The 25,288-nt window shown below is 45.0% G+C and overlaps 1 protein-coding gene across 2 annotated transcripts in view; it reads left to right on the top strand.

The window, feature by feature from the left end:
• Positions 1 to 25,288, top strand: part of ITIH5 (inter-alpha-trypsin inhibitor heavy chain 5) — a 49,124-nt gene that overhangs the window by 9,328 nt on the left and 14,508 nt on the right. The window contains exons 4-8 of one of the 2 annotated variants that reach the window (XM_035903872.1): positions 395 to 502; positions 2,492 to 2,742; positions 3,241 to 3,243; positions 10,424 to 10,593; positions 11,165 to 11,281. In XM_035903872.1, the coding sequence (XP_035759765.1) occupies positions 395 to 502; positions 2,492 to 2,742; positions 3,241 to 3,243; positions 10,424 to 10,593; positions 11,165 to 11,281 (649 nt within the window). The remainder of the gene's footprint in view (positions 1 to 394; positions 503 to 2,491; positions 2,743 to 3,240; positions 3,244 to 10,423; positions 10,594 to 11,164; positions 11,282 to 25,288) is intronic. The other variant, XM_009648421.2, reaches the window with a different exon arrangement.

Genomic DNA, 25,288 nt, shown 5'->3' with positions numbered 1-25,288 from the left:
GTCAGGTGCCTTGGCTACGCCCTCTCCCAAGATCTTGCCCCCTTCCAGCCCACTGGTGGTGGTGGTGGAATGTGGGGGAGACAGCCTTGATGCTGTTCGAGCACTGCTCAGCAGTGGCCGAAACATTGGTGTGTTATCAACCCCTTTTTACACACCAGTAGAAAGCACAGCACTAGCACTATGCAGCTTGACCCAATACACTGGTATAACCAGACAGGGAACTTCTAAGTCAGCTTCTGTCTCAGTGACTTGAGAGGACTCTAGGACAGTTACACCAGCAGCACACTTAGCCCATCCACATGGGCACAGTCTGTGAACCCTTCTACAGCAAGCTGCACATCTGTCACTGTATATGGGTGCAGAGTGGTCATGCTGACATCTCTGGTCTCTCCAGGAGCATCGGCAACAAGACTTATTATGGAGAGGTCACAGGGAAAGAAAAGAAACATAGCAGTGATGACAAAGCAAAGCACAAGAAGCCTCCGAGCCCTACAGATGGAAGGTAAGTGTCATGCATCTGTCTGTGTTCTGGGAAGCGACATACTCTCCTCCCATCTTTATTTTGTCTGCTTTGGCATACCCATCCATGGATTTACAGGAAGAAAGAACTAAACAGAATGTTGTTCACACTGCCGAGTGTCATTCCCATGCTCCAAATCATGTAAAATTGCATGTGGCCTTTTCTAGCCCTGTTACACAACATTTTCACATCCAAGATGATCCAGGATGCACTTGAGAGGGAAAGAAAACTTGTTACTTCCTGAATAGAAGGCAGAAAAATTAAGGCACACAGAAGTTCAATGAGTTACGACTTCAAGACTACAAAGTTAGCCAGTGGTAGAACCGGAGGTAGCCTTTTGTAATTATGTTTACTTGCCTTATTCTCGGAGCTTGGCTGCGTTTAGTCCTCTTGGACAAGCATTGGCAGAAAGTCTCATCCCTTTAATAATCTTAAAACCTATATGTTCACCTAAATGCACTTCTTCAGCAGCACTCTAGGCTATTTTCCCCCTTCTAATTTCACCCAAATAGCTCTCAAAGGTGTGCACCGTTGGATGGATTTTGTTGCTCTGGGAAATCCTGCATTATTCCCAGTTACCTGGGACAGTAGCACTATTCCAACATGAACACATGATCAAGAACAGCTAAATGGACTATGATTTTCAGACCAGAGAAATGATAAACTGTGGGGATGCAGAGGTCTGACAGAGGTCTGAATTCATGAGTGGTATGTGGAAGGAGAATAAGGAATTTTTATTTTCTGCTTTTCATAGAAAAACTAGGGAAAATTGAATGAAATCGCCAGGTGTCAGGTTCAAGATGGCCAAAATAAGGTATTCTTTGCATAAGTTGTGTTCCTTGCCACTAGGAATTGTGGATGCTAAACTTAATGTGGCTTCAAAGAGTGACTAGATGAATTTTGGTAGGTAAAATCCATGAGGAACCTTTAGTGAAGGATGCTGTCTCAGGATCCAGACGCAGACTGTCAGAACCTGAAAGAATTCTGTATTTCTTTTGAAGCACTATATTTCTCTTGTCCTGCCCGGTTGCATCTTCCGTAGGTGATTACTACCCGTCATTGTTAGACCACTGGTATGACCCAGAGATGTCATTCCAACCATCCTAAAGGCTAACATTAAAAAAAAAAAATATCTTTTTATATGTGTTAGAGAAATCAAAGTCTCAAGTCCTTCTCAGCACTCACTGAACTGTGGGCATCACCAACATTTCTGAATTTACCCCTACACATTAAAAGTTTCCATTCTTTTTATGTGGCTTTTTTATTTTCCCTTCACAAATAGCAGTGCCTGGCATCACATCAGTGCCTGGTAGCTGGACCCTACAGTGCACTGTATGGGAGGCAGAACACCTTAAGTTATCCCTGTTTAACACAAGGGCAGGCAAAGCCAATAAGGGCTAAAGGTGGGAATTCATCTCACTTCGAACCAATGAACAGAAAGCTGACTGTCAGTTGCATGCTGGGTGACTGATGGCACACTGTGGTCAATCAGAAGAGTCCTTTTAGAGATGTGTCCAGTGGTGGAATTGTCTTAAGGGTTGCATTTCTCCCCATTGAGTGTGTAGCTATAAACAGCTAATATTAGGGAAGAGGAATTCATTTGTACTTTGCTTAAGATATTGCAGTGAGTCAGCAGTGGCAAAGTCAAGAATTGAATATGGGTCTTGCAAATCCTCTATGTAAGAAGCCAAGAGACAGCCTTTCCTCTGGCCCTGCTGCATGTTATACACGTCTGTCATAACCTTCTCCGTAAGAAGTAATCTCATCTTTTAAGACTTTTCCTTCTGTCGAAACCTCCTATGTGCCCAAGGCTTTGTGAAGCATTGGGGTGTTTTCTTTCTTGCTGTTTTTGCATATTCAATGATAGGAAACACTTTTATTGGACCAACAAAATCCAGATTCATCATTCACTCGAGGAGATAGTATGTGATGTGTATGGGGTGTGAAGGTGTCTTTGGATTTTCCTTCCAGGGAGAATGGCTATGAGACATTCAAAGCTTCTGTCTTCATTCCTCGCAAGATGCAGGCCAGGTTCCTACTGCATTATGAAGAGCTTTTGCAAAGACGACTGGGAAAATATGAGTATACAGTCAGCGTCCGTCCCCAGCAGCTGGTGGGGAGGTTACGAGTGGAGGTGAACATCCTGGAGAACTCAGGCATCGTTTCACTGGAAGTGCCTCCCCTTCGAAACAGCAAGCATAAAGGCAATGGGAAAGTTGAAGGTAAGGAGAGATTTTATGACCCACAGTTCTGTTACTCGTGGGGCCTTAATCACTTCTCAAGCACCGGACTAGCACTGTTGGGAGTTCTCCAAGGCAATCTTGGATAATAGTGTAGACTGGTGTTTCATTCACATACCCTCAGCTCCAAACGAGGCATTAAACAAAACCCCAATATTGTATTAAAGCAGCATTGTCTAGGATCAAGACTGTATTAAAAACTAGAGGACACATCTTATGAAGACAACAAGAAAAATGAAAGCTAGCAGCTCATTAGGCATAAATTATTCTGGCAAATCCCAGCTATGACTTTATTTAGAAAGATACATTTTTTACTTTCCCTTCTTAACTCTTGCTGCACTCACTGTATGACAGGCACATTCCACCCCGGAGGTGGCTGCATTTGAGTGACAAGCAAGTCTCTAAGCATTGCAGGCCATCAGCAATTCCTATTTGGAGATCTCTCATTCACTGGCAGGGCAATCTCCAGGTTCGTGAAAGCTGGTATAATGGCTACAACGTGAAAGGGATTTCAGGATTATGAAACTCTGTGCGGTTCAGTGGTGGAAATTCAGTCTTATAATAAAGGCTGACGGCTTTTGTTCTGTTTTCTATAGACGAATGTGTCTGTGTGGTATCTGTGCATAAGCATGTGAGAACTTTGAAGTTTAATGAATATAAGGCTGATCCCATTCAACTCAATGGGATTTTTTTTTTTGCTATTGTCTTTATGAGCTTTGAACTGGGCCTTCAGGCCTTGTGCTCAGCATTTGAGCAGGCTCTTCCCTGGCTCCACATCCCCTGGGAACTGTTTATTTTAAATGAATTGTTTTTTCCATCCATCTATGCCAAGGCAGATAGGAAATCCTGCATTTTAGAACATGGGAAATTCCAAGAGGAAAAATCCATGATTTGCCAAAGCACTAAGGACTGTCCAAGCATCTACTCTTACCCCCAACTGTCTTCACTCACTGTTCAGACAGGGTAAAGGTAATTTTTCTAGTGTAAACTAACAGTGAGGAGCACAGGATGCTGTGATTGCTACATGTTGACAAAAAATCCTCACCAAAAAAAGAGGGTGATTCAGAGCTGGAAGCAGGATGTGGAGTCTTGTGGGACTTGATCCTCAGTTACTCTAAGTGACATAATGCCAGCAAAATCAGTGGAGCTGTTCATGTCTGCCAGGTAAAGACCCTAAAGCATGTGAACATGGAGTTATACTGATTGCTTAGTATGATCCCACTGATTTCATCCAAATACCATTGAAATCAAGGCTTTCAGTGCCTTGGAGTAGCTTAAGGTCAAGCCTTACACAACTAATTAGTCTCTCTGCCATATATCCATGAACTGTGTTATAAATGTGCTCTGCCCCTCATCAGGAGGGACAGGAAACCTTCACCTACCAGGGAGTACCATAGTGCATTGTGGTGTATGGTTTCCTGCAAAACATCTGGCATTGATCAAGGTTAGAGACAGACTAAGCAGAGCAGACATAGTGTTGCTGTAGTGCAGCATGGAAATTCCTATATGTAAATGACATACAGGGAAAACTCTCCGAACTTGCTCTCCGAATGGCAATTTGTGAGTGCTGGTCATTCTTGGCACTGTGCTTCAGATTTAAAACAGCTCATATAAAAATGGGCCCAAGCTCAAAGATTCCATAATCCTAACTAGCCAGTAAAATGGTTATGAAATAGATGTCCCATTTCAGCATGGGTAAAGCAACTGAAACTCAGATTCCCTGTGCTTTACCCATGCTCAGAATTCAATTGCAGACCTTTTCTATCTGGAATCATCCTATACAGTTGGTGAAAACTGCTGTGTTGAAATCACTGCTACGGAAGTCATTGAAATGCCAAACACACTTTTGTGGTTCATCAGTCAGGAGTGGCCTGTGTCTCTGCCAGATCAAGTCTTCATTGGTACTCAGGTGTGTGCCACTCAGATGAGTGTATAGGGTTAATGAATTCAGCAGGTTTGATGAGCTTCTTTCTGATATAAAGCAAGATGAGGAGATTAGGACACTATCAGCAGCCAGACCAAAAAAAAAAAAAAAGAATTGGCAGAAGGTCTCAGAAGGGTCTAATATAGGTTGCAGAGAACGACAGCTTGTTTTGGATAGGAAGGATTTATTGCTTGTGACCTCTTCTGGCCAACAAGATCAATCACACTCGGAGCAGACAACAGGAACCTACTGCCTTCCTAAACACAAATGGAAACCACAAGAATACTCCTAGGGAGGGCAAGGCCAAGGCAAGGAACATTTCACTTGGAAATCCACTATTCCAGCTGGCTGTCACCTCTCAAGCTTGATCCAAAAAGCAAACCATATGAGTCATTAGATCCTCCCTCCAAAGCCCTCTTGCTCATACAACATCTAAAGACCCAAGAGCATGAGATCTGCACATCCAGTGAGACCTCCAGGGAAGGCTATGGATTTTTAAGTGAAAGACAGATGAATTGCGAGTCTTACATTTAAAGAGCGGCTGCTTGGCACATAATCTGCAATATGGGAATATACCAGGAAAAAGACAGTGTCTGGTCTCTTCTTGGATTCCTGTGGCTTAAAACTCTTCAGTGTCAGTTGACTGGAGAGCAATGTAAGAAGCCAGCAAAGGGTGCCAGACCAGATGCTGCCATACTGTGCTACCTGTGGTGCCCCAAATGAGAGGTCATGACTTAAAAAATGACCAAATAAGGAACAGAGGCCTGCACATTAACAATTGTACTGCCTGAATGGTTTGAGATTGAATATGTCATGAAAACTCTCATCCTCAATTTCCTATGTCTACAAAGATATCTATAGTATCTCACAGTTAATAATAAAATGTGATATTTTGATAAAAATTAATAAATTACCTTGAGAGTATTGGGTGAAATATGTATTGTGACATTAAGTCATCAATTAAATGGAATTCTGAGTAATACGTCCAAAAGTCCACCAACCTGAAACCATTGTTGAGGATGGGATGTAGCTTCACAAATCATTTAGATACTTTCAACTCTGACTGACCTGGATAAGAAACTACATCCTTTTTCTGAATACAGGTCCTGAAGACCCAGTGTAGGACAGGCCAATTAAGTTGAAAATCAAATACATTTGGCTTTGGAGTCATCCACAGCTCTGATGAGCACTAGCAGTGACTGGTGTTCATAACTGAAATGCCAACCTGTTGTGGCAATAAACACTGCGAACAAAACTAATAACAATAGTTTAGAGGACCAGAAGTGGAGGAATGGCTGATCTGCCTTTATTTCATGGACTAATCCTCTTACATTTGTGGTGCTTTCTACGTGCTGTCCATAGAGCCAATGTACCATGCAGGAAGCATAGTGGAAAAAACAATTTCTCTGTTTAATGGTCGTTCAGGACTTGCGCTTTTGACTCCAGCCAAACTGCTAGTATCCATACAGTCTGTGATGAACAGAAGAGTTGAAACTTAAAGACCTGTAGACAGAAGACGTCCCTTGATGAGAAAGAGTGAAGGACACTTTTTTTTTTTTTTGCTATTTATAAAGCAGCACAGAAATCACAGCAGTAGGAGCAGCAGCAGTGAAGAGTCCAATTCTGCCCGGTTTTGGCTGTACGGGCCCAAGACACAAAGATTGGACTTGGCTTCACAAAATTCCAGTGATTTATGAAAAGTAAAGCTGTGCTTTGCTATAGGTAGAGGCTCTTGGAAAGTCCTGCATACATCCTCTCTAAATACGGAGCAAAGCCAATGTGATGACAGGTCTTCCCAGGATATTTCCTTCATCAGTGACTCCTGTGCACACAGCTCCATCTGGGAATTGTATTTTTCCCAAAGGAAGATATTAGGCATGTGAGTTTTGGCAAGTGATCTTTTGGCATGAGCAGGCGTTGTCTTCTGTCACATATGGAACCCAAAACAGGAGATGTTTAGGCCAATTGTCCTGGTTTTCTTTGGTGACCTCAGAATGGAGCCATTTTCTGGATTACGTCCTACCCAGCACCCTCAGGGATGACTGTCCTCACCCTTTTGCTCCAGTGCGCGGTGTGAGAACTAGTCATGGACTTGGGCAGGGAGACACTGGGCTGCTTGAGAATAACTATTTATCTTCACAGTCATAGGTCTCAGAAAGGTTTTTATTTCTTATCACCTTTGTCTAGAAGTTTCCATGTATTAGCAGAGGATGAACTTTGCATTTCAGCTCTAATCCTGACTCTGCCAGTCTCCAAAATAATTTAGGTTTAACTGCTCATAATGTGAGTACCACAGTTTCACAAGAAAAATGCTTTTTCCTGCTCCGTTTATTTCTTTAGCTGAATCTGGTGGAAAGTTTGTCTAAAGGCCCTATAAACTACCTCAGCATGAGCACAGACCAGCTCAAGTCTTTGGAGCTCATCCATACCCTCTACTCTGCAACGTCTCAGAGATTTTCCTCTCTCAGTCACTTGTTTGAAAAGAACTGGGCCAATAAGCAGAGGAGAGTTAATTGTGATCCAGATATCAAGTGCTGCCTAAAAAAAGAAACCTGGGGGAAGACACAGTAACTGTATTCAAACATATAAAAGGCTGCTGCAAGGATGAAAAATACTGTGCTTTCTGTGTCAATGACATAAAGAACAAGGAGTCATGGGTTTACAACCCAGACAGAAAAATGTAAATTAGACATTGAAAATGTCTAACAGTGAAAAAATTAAACTCTGGAAAAGACTGGCAAGGGCACGTCCTGAGTTTCCATTACTGGCGGCTTGGAATGTTTCCAGACTATGTCATAAAACCAGGTAGGAAGGGATTTGGTCTGGGAATGTGGGATGAATTAGATAACCTGCCTTCCAGACCTGATTTCTATTATTCCAGGAAGAAAAAAAGTTAGTTTGGACCTTTTTTATCAGACTATTTTTTGGTTTTAATCTCCACCCTGGAGATGGGAGATGAGTGGCTATGAAGAAGGTGGGAGAGCTTCCCCAGCTATTCTTGTCACTGGCACTGGCTATGTGAGGCAACCTTGGAAACCTCCACTCCAGGGGTTCCTAAAGCACTGTCGGTGTTACAGGGAATGACATTTCTCACCTCCAAAAAGTATGTGAGGAGTAATAGAAGAATGCAGTGTGATCCACATGATCCCATCTAGATTCCACAGTGCTTTACAAAACTAGATACGTGTGATTATGCCCATTTAACAGGTGGGGAAACTGAGGCATGGAGTGGCTACCTAACTCAGCTAATTTCAGATGGTCAGAGTCCATAGAAATCATGGAATCATAGAATCATAGAATGGTTTGGGTTGGAAGGGACCCCTAGAGGTCACCCAGTCCAACCCCCCTGCAGGAGCAGGGACACTGCTAACCAGATCAGGTTGCTCAGAGCCCCGTCCAACCTGGCCTTGAATGCTCGGACTGGAACTCATGCTGTTGTGGTGCACAGCATATTGTGCTCACCCATCAATGTACTTAGAGCAGAGAAGCACAGAAGTGGAGTCCAAAGGCCACAGGCACAGATGTACATGTACAGTATAGTATATGCTTATACTTATATGTGCTTCTATAGTATAAGAAGAGAGTTTCTGTTTCCAGTGTGAGGCTGACTTTCACTAGCCCTGATGTGATACGGGCAGGCAGCTCAACCAGTGACAGTGCTTGCTTTTCAGCAGTTGAGAAGTAATGTGAAACCCTCAAATAGATCAGAAAGTATAAACAAACTGTTAAGCCATTTCTATGTATTCTGGCATTTCCCGCACACTGGCAGTTAAATGGGATTTTGGAAGTGATAGAAGACAGATGGAAAGTCCAGGGAGGCCAATACAAGCAAATCTGATTAATTGTGTATTAAAAACATGTTACATCTGTTGATTCATCAGACCAAAGGGCAGCTATAAAAGTAAAAGCAAATCAAGATAGAGGTAAAAATCTTACAGAGCTATTGATTTATGACTTTTCTTTGTCAGGAGAAATCTGAACTGTACACAGATTTTAGAAAAAATGTCAAAGCTCTGGGTAAACATTTTATAAGCTGCCTTTAAGATCCAACTCTAGTGACCTTAAGTGATTTCAGTGTACTGGCTGGGGCCTCGCTCTCTGCGTCAGGATGGATGGATCGGAATTAGGGTAGTCAGAGAAGCCATGATGCAGAGTCAATTCTTGATTTTACTGAAATTGAGTAATATCTGTCATTCATCCTCCTTGGTCAAGACTTTTGTTGATGAGTTCGTTTCACATTCCAGGTCCTCCAACTATAATTTATTTCTGTAGAAATTGGGCCTGTGAGAAAAACCTTCCCTGCCTCGCTAGTATGGTCTGGTGCCTTGTCTATTCAAGCGTGCTCACAGGACAGCTATAAAAGTAAAGCCAAATCAACATGGAAGTAACAGCCTAGAGTGCTATTGATTTATGACTCTTACTTTCATTTGTTTGCCTAGAGTAGTCTTTTCTTTTCCCTGCCATACCACAGACTTCTTGGGCCATCTTTGGCAAAGATTTGAGATCCCCACACATAGTATAATTAAGCAGCTCATCCCCATCAATTTTAATGAGCACGCGAGCAGATAAAATAGAACTTTGTGCCTCAGAGGAGTGTTGGAGTAATCACTGTGAGAGTTGAAGCACCCAAGAAGAACAGCAGTTGAGAATCTATTTTGGTGTTTTCAATAGCTAGTTAGGATAAGGGGGAAAGCCATCAAAATCTGGGGAAGTTCAAGGCCAAATATGACCTTTGGTCAGTCTCGTGTAAGGGTCCTTAGGGAGTTCAGAGGGAATGGATGGTTGGAACACCAAAAGAGAGTAGGGTGGGATTTTGGCCACACAGAGAAACAACAAGGAATCTCCATATCCCTCAACTTTGGAAAATGAACACAGCTAACAAGACAAACAGAGGTTCCTTCAGGGGGACTCAGATCTAAATTATTGTCTTTTTCTGAGATGCCCTCTGAAAGGCACATATCTCTTTGGTGACTCAGGAAGGACTCTCAGAGATTAGGGCGAGTTACAGCTCAGGATGCAGTTTGCATGTCTGCACTAGCAAGTGTTGGATTTTGTCTCAATCAGTAAGACTGAAATTGCAGCAACTATGCTGGTAACCCTTTGCTGAACATAAAGGCAGCTAAGATGACTTGCTCAGATGTAGACATTACACATAAGATGTTTGTCAGATCAAGCAATCAATTAGTCAGATCAATCCCACCTCACATGCCTACAGTACACCTCAACAAGTCACCTCAAGAACTCTTTATAATCAATAGGGAGAAATCTGCAGTATGTATCATCTAATCCTAGAGGAAATGTTTAAACAGGTCAAATGAATCATACTTGCATTGACTGGCTGGATCTCAGGTATAGGATCTGCAATTTTAGATGTCTAGAGCTGGCTGGAATGAATACCACATACATGTCTGAAGTTGTGTGTTCATTCTTTACAGAAATCTATTAAGAGTCATACAGAGAGTATCTGGCCTTTGAGTTCAGTGACTTCCAAACAGAAGGGAGCACAGGAATTTTTGCCTAAACATTTATATCCCTGATAGCGTTGCAATGGTGGATTCAGTTTAGAATTAGAGGGGAGGAGTTATCAAGTTCTCATTTTATCACTGGAGAGCTGGATCTTTAATCTCAGTATGTAACTGTGCTAGTTGACCTGACTCCATGGTAACACTGTGTGTGCTGTGCTTAGACATCTGTAAGAAAATGGGAAAAACTTGTAATATTGTGGTTTTATCTCAACAGGTGATGTTTCCCCTCCTCCTTCTACTGTAGTTGGACATACCAAAACCTTAGCTAAAGTTACGTTCAATCCCAGTGTTGTCGAGCAAACCAGGATTGCCCGAAATGGCATTTTGGGAGACTTCATAATTAGATATGACGTCAACAGGGAGCTGAGTGTTGGGGATGTTCAGGTACTGTATAGATGACCCATCTTTTCTGTTTTATTAACTATACCTGAGGTGGCTCAATTGTCTTGCATGCTCCAAATGCCCTGGAAAATGCTTTCCAAGTGAAAGCTACTTCTCCATCTTGTAAGAAACATGCAAACCAAACCCAGTCAGTCGGCAGCCACAAGATGGACTTAAAAAACCACAGATACCTACTTCACTGAGTTTCTTTTTTTGTATCTGTTTTTCAGTTTCTCAATATACTGGCTGTATATATCTGGATACAAGGCCGGTTCCCCAAATGCATGTTGTGGTTCTGATCCCTGGTTATGTACGCTATATCCTTACTGCATTTGGAAGGAAACCCCAATGTCCACCATGGAAGGAGATGTGGAGAGCTCCAGTAGGCTCCCCCAGTCTGGATAAACAGGGGGCCAGGATTAAGAGGGATACCAAGTATCACTTACATCCTCCAATGTGGACACAGACATTGAAAGCAGGATGAGGTGTTCCCAACCAAATACCCCATAATGATGTGTGTGGAACATTGCAGCATGATCTGTCTTTGATTCCTGACTTCCTTGCTTTTCCACAGATTCTTAACGGGTATTTCGTGCACTACTTCGCTCCCACAGATCTTCCTCCACTGCCGAAGAACGTTGTCTTTGTGCTTGACAGCAGTGCTTCCATGGTGGGAACGAAACTGAAACAGGTGAGGTCTTTGCATTTATTAAAGACTGGTTGGCTGTAAGGCTGGTTCAGAGAGCTTGGTTCAGAATTCATCTCACCGGATGGATTCTTCTGCAAAATGTTTATGTCTGAGGTGAGAGGAGGCTCTGAAGAAACCTCAAGGTGAGATGATTTACCTGCAATGAGAAATTATCATGTTAGTGGGAATGGGATGGGAATAAGAGGTGCAGAGGACTTCATCACTCTGTAAAAAAGGTTGTGCTGTCAAAACTGAACTAGGATGCTGCAGATAGGACTGTTCTGGGCAGTTCTGTTCTGGGCAGTTTAAAGAGAGGCAGAATAGGGAGAATTCCCAGCAAAGTGCATTCAGCAGACCACTGTATCCAGCAGAGAAAAAATACTACTGTCTTTACATCACCTTGGCAAAACCCTTAGCAATGTAACACTCAATGGGTTCTGTTGAAAGAAAGGTCAATTTGTCCTGTTTGAGAATCTGAGTTTTTCAGGACAAATCTCAGACATTTTTCCAGGGCACAGGTCTTAACATGAGCCAACATACCAAGCTGAAGGGCGCATTGATAATGCTTGAAATTGACCTTTGACATGGAGGGGTCAAGCTGGTGCCTAAATGTTTTTGCTTCTTCAATTCTCTGAGCTGGACAGATGGAAACCATCTCCAGTTCAGGAGCCAAGTAGCTGGCTTGGAAAGGCACTGTGCCTGGGGGAATATACTTTTTTTTTCTCAGCACAGCATTAGAAGTCTAAACTAGAAGCAGACGGTGCCTGGGGAAATCTACTCTCTTTCTCAACACAGTATTATCAGTCTAAACTAGAAGCAGAGATGAATTAAGACTTCAATACTGTTCTGAATGATTTGACAGATATCTGTCAGGTCTGCTCTCACACTGGAGAGGTAAGTCTAGTTTCCATCTTATATCTGTGCAGTAAAGGAGAAAAGTCCTGGTAGCGTCAGTGTTGTTTCCTTCCATTTGAAGACTTGCCCCACAGGCATGAGATATGGACAACTTAGTTGGCTTCTCTCTGCTGAATGGCCACATTTTTACCTTCTACTTTCTCACCATGGCTGAGCTAATAACAGTGGAAAGTGACACTTTCCACATGGGTTGACACCAATATGGGGCAGCTTCAGCTTGTATAGATGGTGTCCTGTTGTAACCCTACTAGAATGACTGAAGGCCAATGGCTTGAACTCAGCCAGTTAAGGAGCTGGTATTTTGGCCAGTTAAGGAGCTCTAATTAGTCCATTCAGGTTCCTTGGTCAACTGCCTGGAACATGGTGATATTCCCGGAAACTGTGGTTATTTAAGAGCCTTTTTTTTTCCCTTGACAACCGACACTAGCCCAAATGTCCTTGACAAACACGGTCATTCTCTGACAGTTCTCTGTCTTTGAACAAGGACATTGGGGCTATATATGCCTTTCATTCTCTGCTAAAAACTTTACTGTCTGGTTGCAATGGTGATCATAAATCTTAATTTAGAAGCCCTGTCCCTTATTAAATCAAATTATCTCCACTGTGAGCTAAAATGGAGTATGACTTTTATGGCTCCTAATTACCTTCCCCAGTGACTGTAGCAGAGCAGCAAACAGAGTTGTCAACAAACATACCTGGTACTATGCTGAATCAGGTCTTCAATGAAGATGCCTTTGAATCTTTACAAATTCCTGTGGACAGAGCCTGGCTCTTGGCTTTCTGTTATCCTTCTGCTGAAAATTGTCTGCCTTGCCTCACCGAATAAACAGATACTGTACAAATGCACCCAGTCCCGCATGCTGAAAGCAGGCAGTCAGCGATACAGCACTGAACCAGGGAGATTAAGACTCTGAAGGGCTTTGGTGCTAGTGTTTGCTGCACAAGTAGTGCCTTGGGTCAGCAGATTAACCTCATACTATGAAAGCTTTTATTCTCCTCCCGAGCGTATTAGTGTTTCTTTTTTCTTATACTTACTAGAAACAACATGGCCAAGGATTAACCCTTGAAGGTCAGCTTCACAGCCTAGCCAGCTCCTACTGCTATACATACTCAGGCCAATTAGGTACAAACAGCCTCTTGAGCCTGAAGTGAGAATTGTCTAGCCAGAACCTTTGTCAAGGATGTACCCAATTTTTTGCCCTGTTATCTCAGATAGACTCTTTTTATGGAGAACCACTGGTACATTAGGGAGGAGTGCTATATGCAGGAAGCACTTCTCTTCCTCGGATTTCAACTGCTCCAAAAAACAGAACTTCACCTAGTTATGACCTAAACCATAAAACTCCCACACAGATTAGTCAGGGAAAGACCAGAATCTAGGACTGGCTGAATAATATGCCTTCTTTTGGTACACTAAGAAAGTGTGATCAGTTACAGCCATGGCCCATGTCTGCTCAGTGGCCTTTTTACCATTGGCAATTGTTGTTGTTATTAAGATATTTGTTAAATTACAGACACGTCCCCTGGTTGCAGGATACATCTGAACATAGGAAATGCCTCCTTTTCTTCTTTTCTCTCGGACTCTTGCAGCTGTGGTGATCTATGGTGGTATGTAGAGAGCTGGGAATTCCCATGGCACTGTCTTTCCTCATTTCTCTCTACCGAGTCACATGCAAGATCAGCTAAAAATACAGTCAGCACTTGTAAAGAGTTCTCTTGCAGGTCAGCTGCGGTAACTATGGCAAAGGACAGTTTTTAGGGTTGTATAAGCAAGGATGAGAAACATCAGCCTTTTCTACAGTAATTTGAGAAGCTTTTGTTCTCTTCAGTCACCTGCCTTCATGAAGTTAATGGCAAAGTGACTCAAATGCAGTTCTCACAATATCATTGTGAGTCTTTTCTCTTTTTCCCTCCTGAGGTTTTCCTTTTCCTACACGAATTTTTATCTGTTTGTGCCATCCTTTTCTTCCTAAGACATTTCAGTCTTTGAAGAAACAAGATGTCCAGACCCAGTTGCAAACACAGATAGTGAGACTGATTGGTCAGCCTAAATCAAATAATTAAGACCCTTGAGATATTGCCTTCACATCACTGAGACATACATTAGCTTTGTGGGAAAGATCAGCTAAGGTGCAGATTCCACCTGCAGTTTTCATAGCCTCTGGAGCCTGGTGATGTCCAGCAGACTCAGATGTGTTGCAGCAGTCCACCCCCACTGAGAATCTGGGCCTTTGTGACTGTCACCTTCTAGCGCTGTCAGGGACATAAAGTTCAGGAAGAGAAAACTCTTGAGCACACTGATAAAATTCTTCATGTCTTCTAGATGTTGCACATACTGCTGTCTCACTCGGAAGGAAAATACTGGTTCTGTCCTCACGAGCTTTGTTCCTTCATTTGCAAAGAGGGAGTCAGCTCTGCGCAGATTAGTTGCTTTTAACAGGAGCCAGAAGAGCCTGGGGAACACGTTATATCTGCAAGGTTTACTGAGAAGCAAAATGGTTTGCCCTTTGAGCAGTCTGACCTGCTGATTTTTAGGGTAGCTTTGGCCAGGTAGAGGGGGACATAGCAGTTGTTCGTTGGTATAACTAGGAGAAAGAGGGGCCAGTTCTAGGTTTGCCACCTTGTGATTACCATGATTACCCCCAGCTTCACTAAACATGGTGAAACAGGACCTTTATCAGCCTGCCGTTGAGTGTTCTAGAACAAGCATGTTCCAAGCTACGAATGTGTCCACAAGAGGATGGATTTGCAGATGTTTTGCAGACATGAGGTAAAACGTAGTTGTTTCAACCACAGATTCATTTCACCTTACCTTTCCCACAGGCAATAAATGCCCACACACTCAGTTAAAGAGTTGGCTGCACCGCAAGCCTGGCAACTTGTCAACGGTAGCATGCCAGACTGTAATCTTCTTTGAGGTTAATTGCTCTAGGAGGAACTCAACTGAAGTTGGGACCTGCTGCGTATTTGCAAGTGCTTCAGTTTATTTGCCTGCACCCACCCAAGGGACAGTGTTGGTACCCATGATCCATGACCCACACACTCTGTCTGAGCCTTTCTGAGGGCCCAAGTGCCTTATATACACATATCCCTAAACCACTGTGCCTCAGCACAGACGCCCTCTGAGTAGTTCCAGGGTGGTGAGAGAGCAGACAAGAACCTGAACACTCAATGTTCTCACTCCAAACTCCATGGACTTCTGCTGGTTGCCGCAGAGCTGGCCATGAGCCTGTTGGCTACTAGTCCAAATAATGGCTGCTGCCCAGGAGAGCTACCTTAAATCACCTGGGGATGTTGGAAAAAATGCTATTTCTAATGACAGCCTTTACTATGTTTAAACTACTGCGAAGAGGAAAGATTTGTCAGCTTTTCCATTTCTATTGGAAAGCAACAACCTGAGTGAATGCAGAAGAACTGTGTGCAGTGTCTCCAGCACCGACAGCTTCATGCAGCTGCCTCCCACTTGGGAATACACAACAGCTGTGTCATCTCAGTCCTCTCTATAGTTGTGCATATGGACTATAGGAACTACGACAGTAAGTAAGATGTCAGATCCATATAGACTGTGATTGCCCAGCTTCCTAGAAAGGTGCAAGTACATGTCATGCAGCAAAATAATCTGCCTTCCCCAAATCCTAAAATTTATAAGTACAGAGAAACAAGTAATCTTCAGAGCAAGGTGCCCACCGATGTTCAGGACAGGGAGCATCTGCTTTTGGTCTTAGGACTAACAGCCAGCATGCCCCCAGCTGATTTGCTGCATGCTGAGTGTGTTGGGTTGACCCTGGCTGGACACCACGTGCCCAGCAAGCTGCTCAATCACTCCCCTCCTCAGCGGGACAGGGAAGAGAAAAAATATATTGAAAGGCTCATGGGTTGAAATAAGGACAGGGAGAGATCATTCACCAGTTACCATTCTCAAAACAGACTCAACCTGGGGAAATTAGTTTAATTTATTGCCAATCAAATCAGAGTAGGAAAGAATAAAAAAAGCCAACCCTGAATCTTAACACACCTTCCCCCCATCCCTCCCTTCTTTTTGGGCATAACTTTACTCCTGATTTTCTCTGCCTCCTCCCCCCGAGCAGTGCAGGGGGACAGGGAATGGGGGTTGGGGTCAGTTCATCACACACTGTCTCTGCTGCTCCTTCCTCCTCAGGGCAGGACTCCTCACACTCCTCCCTGCCCCAGCCTGGGCAGGGCCACAGGTCCTGCCAGGAGCCTGCTCCAGCACGGGCTTCCCATGGGGTCACAGCCTTCTTTGGGCACCCCCTGCTCCACTGTGGGGTCCTCCCCAGGCTGCAGGTGGGGATCTGCTCCCCCGTGTGGTCCCTGGGCTGCAGGGGCACAGCCTGCCCCACCACGGGCTGCACCCGGGGCTGAGGGGAATCTCTGCTCCGGCGTCTGGAGCTCCTCCTGCTCTCCTGCTGCACTGGCCTGGGGGGCTGCAGGGCTGCTCCTCTCACATCCTCTCACTTCTCCTCTCACCTGCTACTGTTCCGCAGCTGGGTTGTTATCCCAGAGGTGCTACCACCATTGCTGATGGGCTCAGCCTTGGCCAGTGGCGGGTCCACCTTGGAGCCAGATGGCATTGGCTCTATTGGACACAGGGGAAGCTTCTGGCATCTTCTCACAGAAGCCACCCCTGTAGCCCCCCCCTGCTACCAAACCCTTTCTACACAAACCCAATACACTGAGGCAGTAGAAGTAGAGATGGATTTCCCAGGAAGACCCCAGCCCACCTATAAATGGCAAGTCCCTTAACCAGGTTCAGAGTAAATAGGATGCAAAGGCAACTGCAGAGGTGAGAGACAGTGAGAGTTCTCCTGAGGGTTCTCAAAGTTCTCAATAGGACCTTTACTAAATTCATCAGAAGATGAACTGAAAACTGGCGCTACAGAAGCAACATTCACTGCCCAGTGATCACCAGACAAGTCCAGAGTGAAAATGAAGGGGCCTAAACCAAGCTGGAAAATCAGTGCGTGGATCAGGGTCATTGAGATCTACAAGCAGGTACAGATGTGACATATCTTGGTCTCAGACTCAGACTGGGACTGAAGGCCCAGGCTGGAGCTTAAATGGGCAGGAGTGTGGGTGGAGGCCCCAGGTGGGGCTGGTCAGAGCCATTAAAGCCTATTGGTATGCTCAAGGCCCTGGCATATACATAAAAGTCTATGAAGCTATAGATCTGAGTTTCTTTAATAGTCCTTTCCAAGCTGGAATTGTGTTTTTCCAGTGACTGGAGCAATACCTGGAAGGCAGGCTTGGCTTCTGTTCATGTTTTCATCATGGATCTGTTATGTGAACTTAGGTAGGTTATTTTCTTTGTCTGTGCTTGTCTCTTTCTTGTCTGTTTAGCTGACAAACCTATGGCTGGGCTTATGGATGTACAAGATCCCTCAAGTCTAAAAGACACCTGATCTTTGCCAAGACTTAAGCTATGAGTCTAAGACTGCTTGCCACAACACTGCTATTTCCAAATAAATACATCTTCACTCTAATATGGGGTGTGTACCGCACATTGCTCAGCTGGGACAGTCTGCTTCTAGCTGTGAAGAGCAGTTGAAGCTCGGAAGTGCTTGTGGGACCTTGGGTGGAAGCTTGCTGGAGTGAGGTCTTCCATGTTATGTTACTGTATGAAGTCATCAGTGTTCACAGGCAGCTCTGACTCTGAGGCCCACATGATATAATTGAAGGTCCCTTAGGAATGAAGGATATGATACTACCTGTGTCATGAGGAGACAGCTTTTTCTTGGATAAGTTACCCCTAGCTTCATCTTCTCCAAAACATCTGCTCTTTTCTCTGCAGAGTTTTGGGCAATAACTTGGCCTGTGCTCATGTTTGAGGCAGTAACTTGGGATGGAAGTGGGCAGGGGAAGTGTTGGAGGCAGGGATGTGCAGGAGGGAGTGGGGATCCTGGAGATGCTGAGGGGATTTGGAAATGGGGAAAAGAGGAAGGAGTGCAGGTGTTGTAGGCTGGTGAGGGCCCTGTGGCAGACTTTCAGATGGGAAAACAGGCAAGTTTTCTTTTTTAAAGAACAATTTAGTGCTCTTGTATTGCTTAATGCTAACCCTGAGCAAAAGTGCTGGGTCTTTGCTCCAACCAGCCAACCACTGTCACCATCCCTCACTCACTGGAGATGAAAAATGGTGAAGTCACATTTAAAAACAAGAGGTATCACAGTTCAAGGAAAAAGGGCCAGGACTATGAGAGGAGGTGGCTACAGAGTCACAACCTCAGCAGAAGGATAACAGGTACTCTATCTCTGTGGAACTACAGCGCTCCTTTTCATGGAGAAATAACACCTCCTCCCCAAGTAGGAATGGTGTAATCTCTCCTTGGTGAAATAGCACAGAGCTTTTCTCCATGGAGAAGAAATGTCTGTCTGTGAAGGAGCAATGCATCTCTCCTAGCAGGTTACACACACAGGTAGGATGGTCTGAGAAGGGGCTAGAAAGCTTCAAACCTGGCAGGCTTCTGACTGCTGAGGCACCCGCTGTGGGAGAGTGGCTCCATGATGAAGAATGGAGGTTAATCAACATGAAAAGCATAGCAACCTGTGTCTCAGCCCAACTCCTGCTGCATAACGTAGCAGCTAATCGTTGCTGAAGTCGAGGGGATGTGCTGTGGACAGCCTTTTGGGCACGTCAGCTCTTCCCAGAACTGTGTTGGCAGCTGATCTGTGTGACAGAGAATGAAAGTCCCAAGTTGTTGGAACAGTTTGCATGCGCTAGGACCAACTCCATCTTCTGAGGATAGGGAGAGGGAGAGATGTCAGGCTCCACATTGAGGGCATGGGGCACTTTTCCCTTAGTGTTGACCTTTTTGCTGCTGGCTCCATGGAAATTGTTTGTCGTGCTGACAGGGTGGGGGTTTGAGTGTCCGACTGGCATGTGATGGGATGTGATCCCACTTAAAATGAGCTAAGCACAAGACAAGAATGTGGCCTTCGTACACTGCTGTGTCAGTCTGGCTGTCTGCCCAGGTAGCCCCGTTGTTTCCAGTGGGGTTATTGCGCTGTGGCACTGTGGGGCAGCCTTTAAACTTTTCCCTTTGACATTATACAGAAATGTTTACTGCTCCAAACGTATTTCATACTGCACTGTTGATAAATGCTTGAATTAATGATCATTGGTGCTGATAAGAGCTTGCATCCTTAAAACTTTGTACAAGCATTTATTTATACCTTCAACATTGCAATGAGATTGCACAGACTTAGCATCTCCTCTGCCCTCTGGGCACATGAAACTCCAGCTCCTGAGAAATCAGATCGTCTCGCAGTTTTTCAGGTATTTATCCTCCCCATGCTGTTGGGTGCTAGAGAAGTGAGCTACCCCAACTGAGAGCTAAGCTTGTCCGCATCACTGAAGACAGTTTTATCTTCCACTGAGCAGAAATCCAGTGCTTAAATGCCCTGGATAAATGTGGAGCTAAGTGATTTACTCAATGTTAAGTGGAAAATCTTTTTCAGAAAAGGCAATAGAGGCAGTTGCTCTAAATGATGGAATATTTCTTTTGCAGACCGGGAATCTACAAAGCAACTTTTTCTAAGGCCATATAGGGAGTCAGCAATGTTCAAATTGCTAGCAAGGGATCTGTGACGTTCAGGCGGGAGAGATGGGACCATGGACTGGAGACAGACCGTTATTGTTCAGAGCCCTACGACCAAGCTCCCTCCCGTCACAGGCCAGTGTCGCTGTAAAACAAAATGCTTGTTGTCCAGAATTGTGAAGGAGTTTTCCTTGGTTACGTGATCAGTGTCTGCCAGGAAGAATGCACAAAGATACATTGACAGGGAGAGGGTTAGCTGCAGTCCCTGAACTGCACCATGCTCCCTGCAGAGGAGGAAAGGGCAGGCTGTCCTCCCCAAGAGGGGGGTGGAGGAAGGTAACAAAAAAATAAAATCCAAGGATACACTTCTGGGTTGAACCCCATTTTTGGTACAAAAGTCCCTGATGTTGGTGACTGGCATGTGATCGACATGATGTGGGCAGAAAGGAAACTGGGACCTAAAGGAAAGCAAAACTCACAAGATGTGGCTGCAAACCTCCGCAGGGATGACACTGCCCAAACCTTTGCTCTCTCTGTACCTCAGCTCCTCCCTGTAACACGGCAGTGGAGCTCACACCGCCTTTCCCTTGGCTATCGGATCCCAAACCAAGTCTATGGCAGTACCTTGCCTGACCTCCATAGCATCATTTCAGGTGCAACTTTGATGCCAGCTTAATTAAGTATTAATCCCTCTGACAGACTATGGGCAGATTTGACCAGATACTGCTGTTGTAGCTTGGAAAAGCCAGCTCTGGACATTTTTATCGGCTGCCTGCGCATATTTGGAAAGGGAAAGATGAACCAAAGCATAGAGTATACAGAAGGGGAGGGGGAAGCTCTTCTGTTTTTTCTCCCTGTCCTTCCTTGCACTGTTTTGCCAAACAACATATTTACTTGTACTTGTCTCCTTCTCGCTGTAGGAGATCTGGTTTCTGAGCCCTTCTCTGCACTGTGGCACTCTCAGAAAAGTTACTGGATGGAGCTGTGGGTTACTAATTCCCTTTGAGCTTACATCTCATGCCTCAGCTCCTTTCTCATCAAATATGGTCACTCACAGGGAATCTGGAAGGACAAAGTAAAGCCTACTGAAATTTTGTCTTCTGACAGATGCCACAACTAGTATATGGTTGCAGATGGTGCCATGTCTGCTATCTGCAGACTGTCCTCGTGCAGAGCTTTCAGCAGATGGGTGCTGCTTTCCAAAGGCTTTGCCTGTGAGTGCTTCTCTGTCTGCTAGCTGTGCTCTTTAGACCGACTGGTCTCGAGCCCACATGGTTCCCTGGTGCTGGCTGAAGCTGGAAAGGGGCAGGGTCACTGGTGCCGACGTCTCACTGCCCAGCCGTTGCGAGGGCAGATGCCAGCTGTGTTTGGGCGTGCAGGGTGCAGTGAGGGTTGCCAAGTGATCTCAGAGGCACTGGCGGGGTGGGTGCTGGGAGGGCTCTGTCTGCATCTGGAAGCTGTTTCCGAGAGGGGATGAGTGAGACTACAGTGCTGCAGAGACCCTCTATCCATACAGAGCTGGATTCAGCGCGAACTGAAAGTCTTTTGGTTTTGTTTTTTTTTTTTTAATGGGCTGGCATGAAGTTTGCACAGAGGACGCAGGCCTACGATAAAGCACTTACAAGTGCTCCTAGGCAATGGAAAGTGTGAATACGTGGGCTTTGGACATGCATTATAATGAGGTGCTTGAATTCCCCCCTTGCTTCACAGCAGGGTTGATGTCTGGCGATGCCATGGCATCTAACAACCACACATTGTCTCCCTTTGAACTGCACAGCTTTTAGGGTAGCCAGGCTTCGCCCTCACCCCTGCTCCTCAAACAAACAAGAGACTGTGAGAGAAATGTCACCGGGACTCAGATTCCTCCTAAAAGGTGCCCAGATGGTCTGACATCATCCCAGATGTCTCTGAGGCAGCTCTTTGACTCAAGAAAGGGCTGAAGGCTCTCAGCTCTCCCATGGGAATGTGTCTCTTCCCATGCTTTGCTCCATCAGTGTTTAAGCTAAGTGGGATCTGTCAGAGCTAGCCCCAAGGGCCAGGTACAAGGGTGAACAATTCACAGCCGAATGGGAGTGTAGCTGAGGGAGTTCTCCTCTTCCTGCTGCTGCTGGGGGTTGTACAGCCCTGAATCATCTTGGCCATGATGCAGGGCCCTTAGCAAGCAAGAAGCCGAAGAGCACCAGTTGCGTTGCATGTCCAGGTATTGGTGTGGAGGTGACAATGAAGACCAGAGTGGTGGCTGGGAGCTGACTTGTCTCTGAGCTTGCAGGCTTGAGAAGACACTACCTGCACATTGGTCATTTAGAGAGTGCGTGCTCATCTTCAGCTTCTCATAATTTCTGAAGCACAGACAAAAACTGTGACCGCTCCCTGGCATCCATGGTCATCCCACCTGCCCTCAGCTGTAGACCATGACTCTTCTGCTCCAGATTTGGGGAATGATGTTTTGTAGCCCTGGAGGTGGCTGTTTCAAGTCCTAGGTTCCAGCTGTGCTGACAGCTCATTCACCAGCACCGCTTCTCCACTCAAACACACTGGAGTGGCAATTCAGCCTCCACCTTTCAGCTCAATTTTCATCTGTGCTAATTTGGGGGAAACAAATGTTCTTTCACCAAGATACTCTCTTTTAAACCCTGATTTAAAACTTGTCTCTGACAGCTACAAACCATTCCCAACTGGCAAAAATGTTTTGGGTTTTTTTTTTCTCCCAGCTGTTCTGTATTGTTACTTCCTGCCACCCTCTCCTTTAATCCTTGCTCCACCCTCCAGACCAAAATGCATCTACCCAGGCAAACACACTGGGAGAAGTGTTTCACCTTACAGCACCTGATACAAGGGCACTGGACCCTTAAACTGGTTTTCCTCGGTGTGAGTGGGTTAGATCTGTGCCCAGCTTATCCCCAAAATGAACCAGTGTCGTAGGCACAGCAGTAGAGGAAGGATCTGGCCCTCCCCAAGGAAGAAATGGTTAATTTTGTGCCTTGCAGGAGAGTGCCTTTGGCAGGAGTTTCAGTGCAATGACTCACTGAGCCAGGCAGGAATGGAATTGCAAAGACCCCATCGGCAGTGGAGCAGCTTGGGAATCCCACGGCAGCCTCAGCCCTTGGTTCCTCGGAGCCAGGAGAAGTTCCAGCTGTGGCCTTACAAGGCCAGAATGAGAAACTTGCTCGGTGTCCCGACTGAAGCTGCTGCCAGGCACTCTCTGTACGAAGAGCTTTGCAAATCCTTGCCTGAGGGCTGGTGGAGACTGGAGGAGAGGGCTGGGCACCAAGAACACTCGGTCATAGCTGTGCACTTAAGGATTTCAAGCAGTGCACTTTTACCAAGATATTCTCCTTATTTAAAGTTGCTTTTGCCTGCCAGCTCCTGAATCATACCCAGCCCTCTGGAGGGAAGTCATGTCTCTCTCGCAGCCCATTTATGGGTGAGGAATATTGGTAGCAAAGTGTGTGTTGCCACCTCATGAGGACTGCAGCCTTCAGTATAAACCTGGAGGTCCTTATGGGCTGGGAGGAGAGAGAGAAACACATGGGGTGAGCAAGGCAATTCAGAGGTCTCTGGGAGAGGTGGAGAGCCAGTTGAGCTACTTTTGGCACCAGTAAGCACTATAGTGCTTAGGACTGGGCAGGATTTGGTCCTGAGGTGAGTCCCACCTTCTCTATAGCTGAGCTACTCAGCCTCTTGGAGGCAATGCTGGGAGACAGACACTTCCAGACAATGACTCAGCCCACCCTAAAGCCTATCCAAAACAGATGGGATGGATTACTCTCTGGAGGTGTCTTCCCCTGCCTAGAGAGGGATTAGATGCAATGCCCAGCTTTCTGATGACAAAGCTGAATCCCACCCTTTATTTTTACTGGGGATGAGGTAAAAGCTACAGGAGAGTGAACCATATGGCCTCCCTCATTTTGTTTGCTTTGGAGCAAAACTGTGTGCACGTACACACACTTGTACATATGTTTGTATATATATTACACAAATTCAAAGTTGGTTTGGTTTTTTTTTTTTTTTAATTGCAGAGACGAGCACTTGATAGAGGTGCCAGGATCCAGGCTGTCTGTGCCTGTGCAGTAAAATATGACAGAACCTTTCCTGGGGAAAAACTGACTCAAACTCCATGGAAATGACTTAACCGACAAAAATAAGAGACAAACAGGAAAGAGAGAATGAAAGAAGGGGAGAGAGAGATGGTCCCAGCCCCACATTTGGCCCCATATGAGGGCGTGGGGAAGTGCTGCGTTTTCTAGGGGGTTCTGCTTCCGTTCCCTCCTGATGCCTCTGCAATTCTAGCTTGGATGCTGTGTACACACAAACTACACTGCTGCTCTGCATTGTTTCTCCTTTTCTTTTCCTTTTCTTTTGGCTGAACACAGGCAAGAATGTCAAAAGGAATTTCTGAGCACACTGAAGGTGAGATGCATTCTCTCTGCAAGAAGGCCAAAGAAAAATTATTTTTTCCTCTTGCCTTGTTCTCAGAAACAACAGAGCTGTTTGGGCCCAATAAATCCCTCTGAGAAAAGTTCAGTTTGACAGAATTGCACAAAACTTAAAAGAGGGGTTTTGTAATGGGAAAGGTCAAGGGATGTTAATTATAATCAGAGCTATAATATGGATAATGAGACTTGGGAGTTTCTCTCCAAATTGTGCTTCTAGGCACCTCTGTTTTTCTCCCTTGCCTACCTTGGGGGGGAGTGGAGGAAGGATGTTGCACATAGGCAACTGTTGTCTCATTGTTTCTTGCTTTAACATCCTTCCCAAAATTTCCTTCAGCAGAGGTTGGCATGAGCCGGCCTTCACACTCACACAGGATAGAAGCTTCTCTGTTTTCACTTTCTGCCGGCTTTGATCCCATTTTTTGAGGAACAAATGCACGGGCCACTCTTGTTACCATGAAATGTCTCCAAGAGTCCTTTTCTCCACTGTGTGATTGCTGCTTTGCCTTTCTGTGCATGTGTGAGAGCTGGATTGAGAGCTGGAAACTCCAAGTTTTGGAAAGCTCTCCACTTGTGGCCTTGACATCATTACTAAAGTAATCTGTGCCTTGGTTTTCACTTCTGTAAAACGGGACTGTGAATGTTTGAGTGTCCCTCTGAAGAGTGATGTCATGTATTATCTGATGCATTTTTTGCAATACAAAGGCTTTTGTAAAAGAGGAGATGAGAGAACATAAACCTTCCCTTCTTTTTCAGGTAATGCTATGTAGCTCATCTTAGCAAATTCTCTTTGGACTGTTAGACTGAGGAGATGGCCCTCATGTTTGCGGCAGGCACTCAACTTCTTGAAGGTTTATTGGTGCACATCATGGTGTGAACCTAATGGGGTTCTCCCCTTATCTTTGAAAAGAGCCTCTTCCACCAGCATTTGGTTTAGTATTCTTATCTATGAAACATTTGTAAAATGCATGGTGGTGAGATGTAGAGCAATGCTTCAGCTGAGCAAATGGAGGGATTAATCCCGTGATCCCTACAGAGGAAAATGGTTTATACAGAGGACAGCATCAGGCAGGGAGGGACTCCAGACCTGGCTCCAAAATGATTGAAGC

The sequence above is a fragment of the Egretta garzetta genome, unplaced genomic scaffold (genome assembly GCF_000687185.1).
Source record: "Egretta garzetta isolate BGI_Z169 unplaced genomic scaffold, ASM68718v1 scaffold260, whole genome shotgun sequence".
In the NCBI taxonomy this organism is placed as follows: domain Eukaryota; kingdom Metazoa; phylum Chordata; class Aves; order Pelecaniformes; family Ardeidae; genus Egretta; species Egretta garzetta.
Note: the sequence above shows the minus strand (reverse complement) of the source record. Positions and strands in the feature narration are given on the sequence as shown.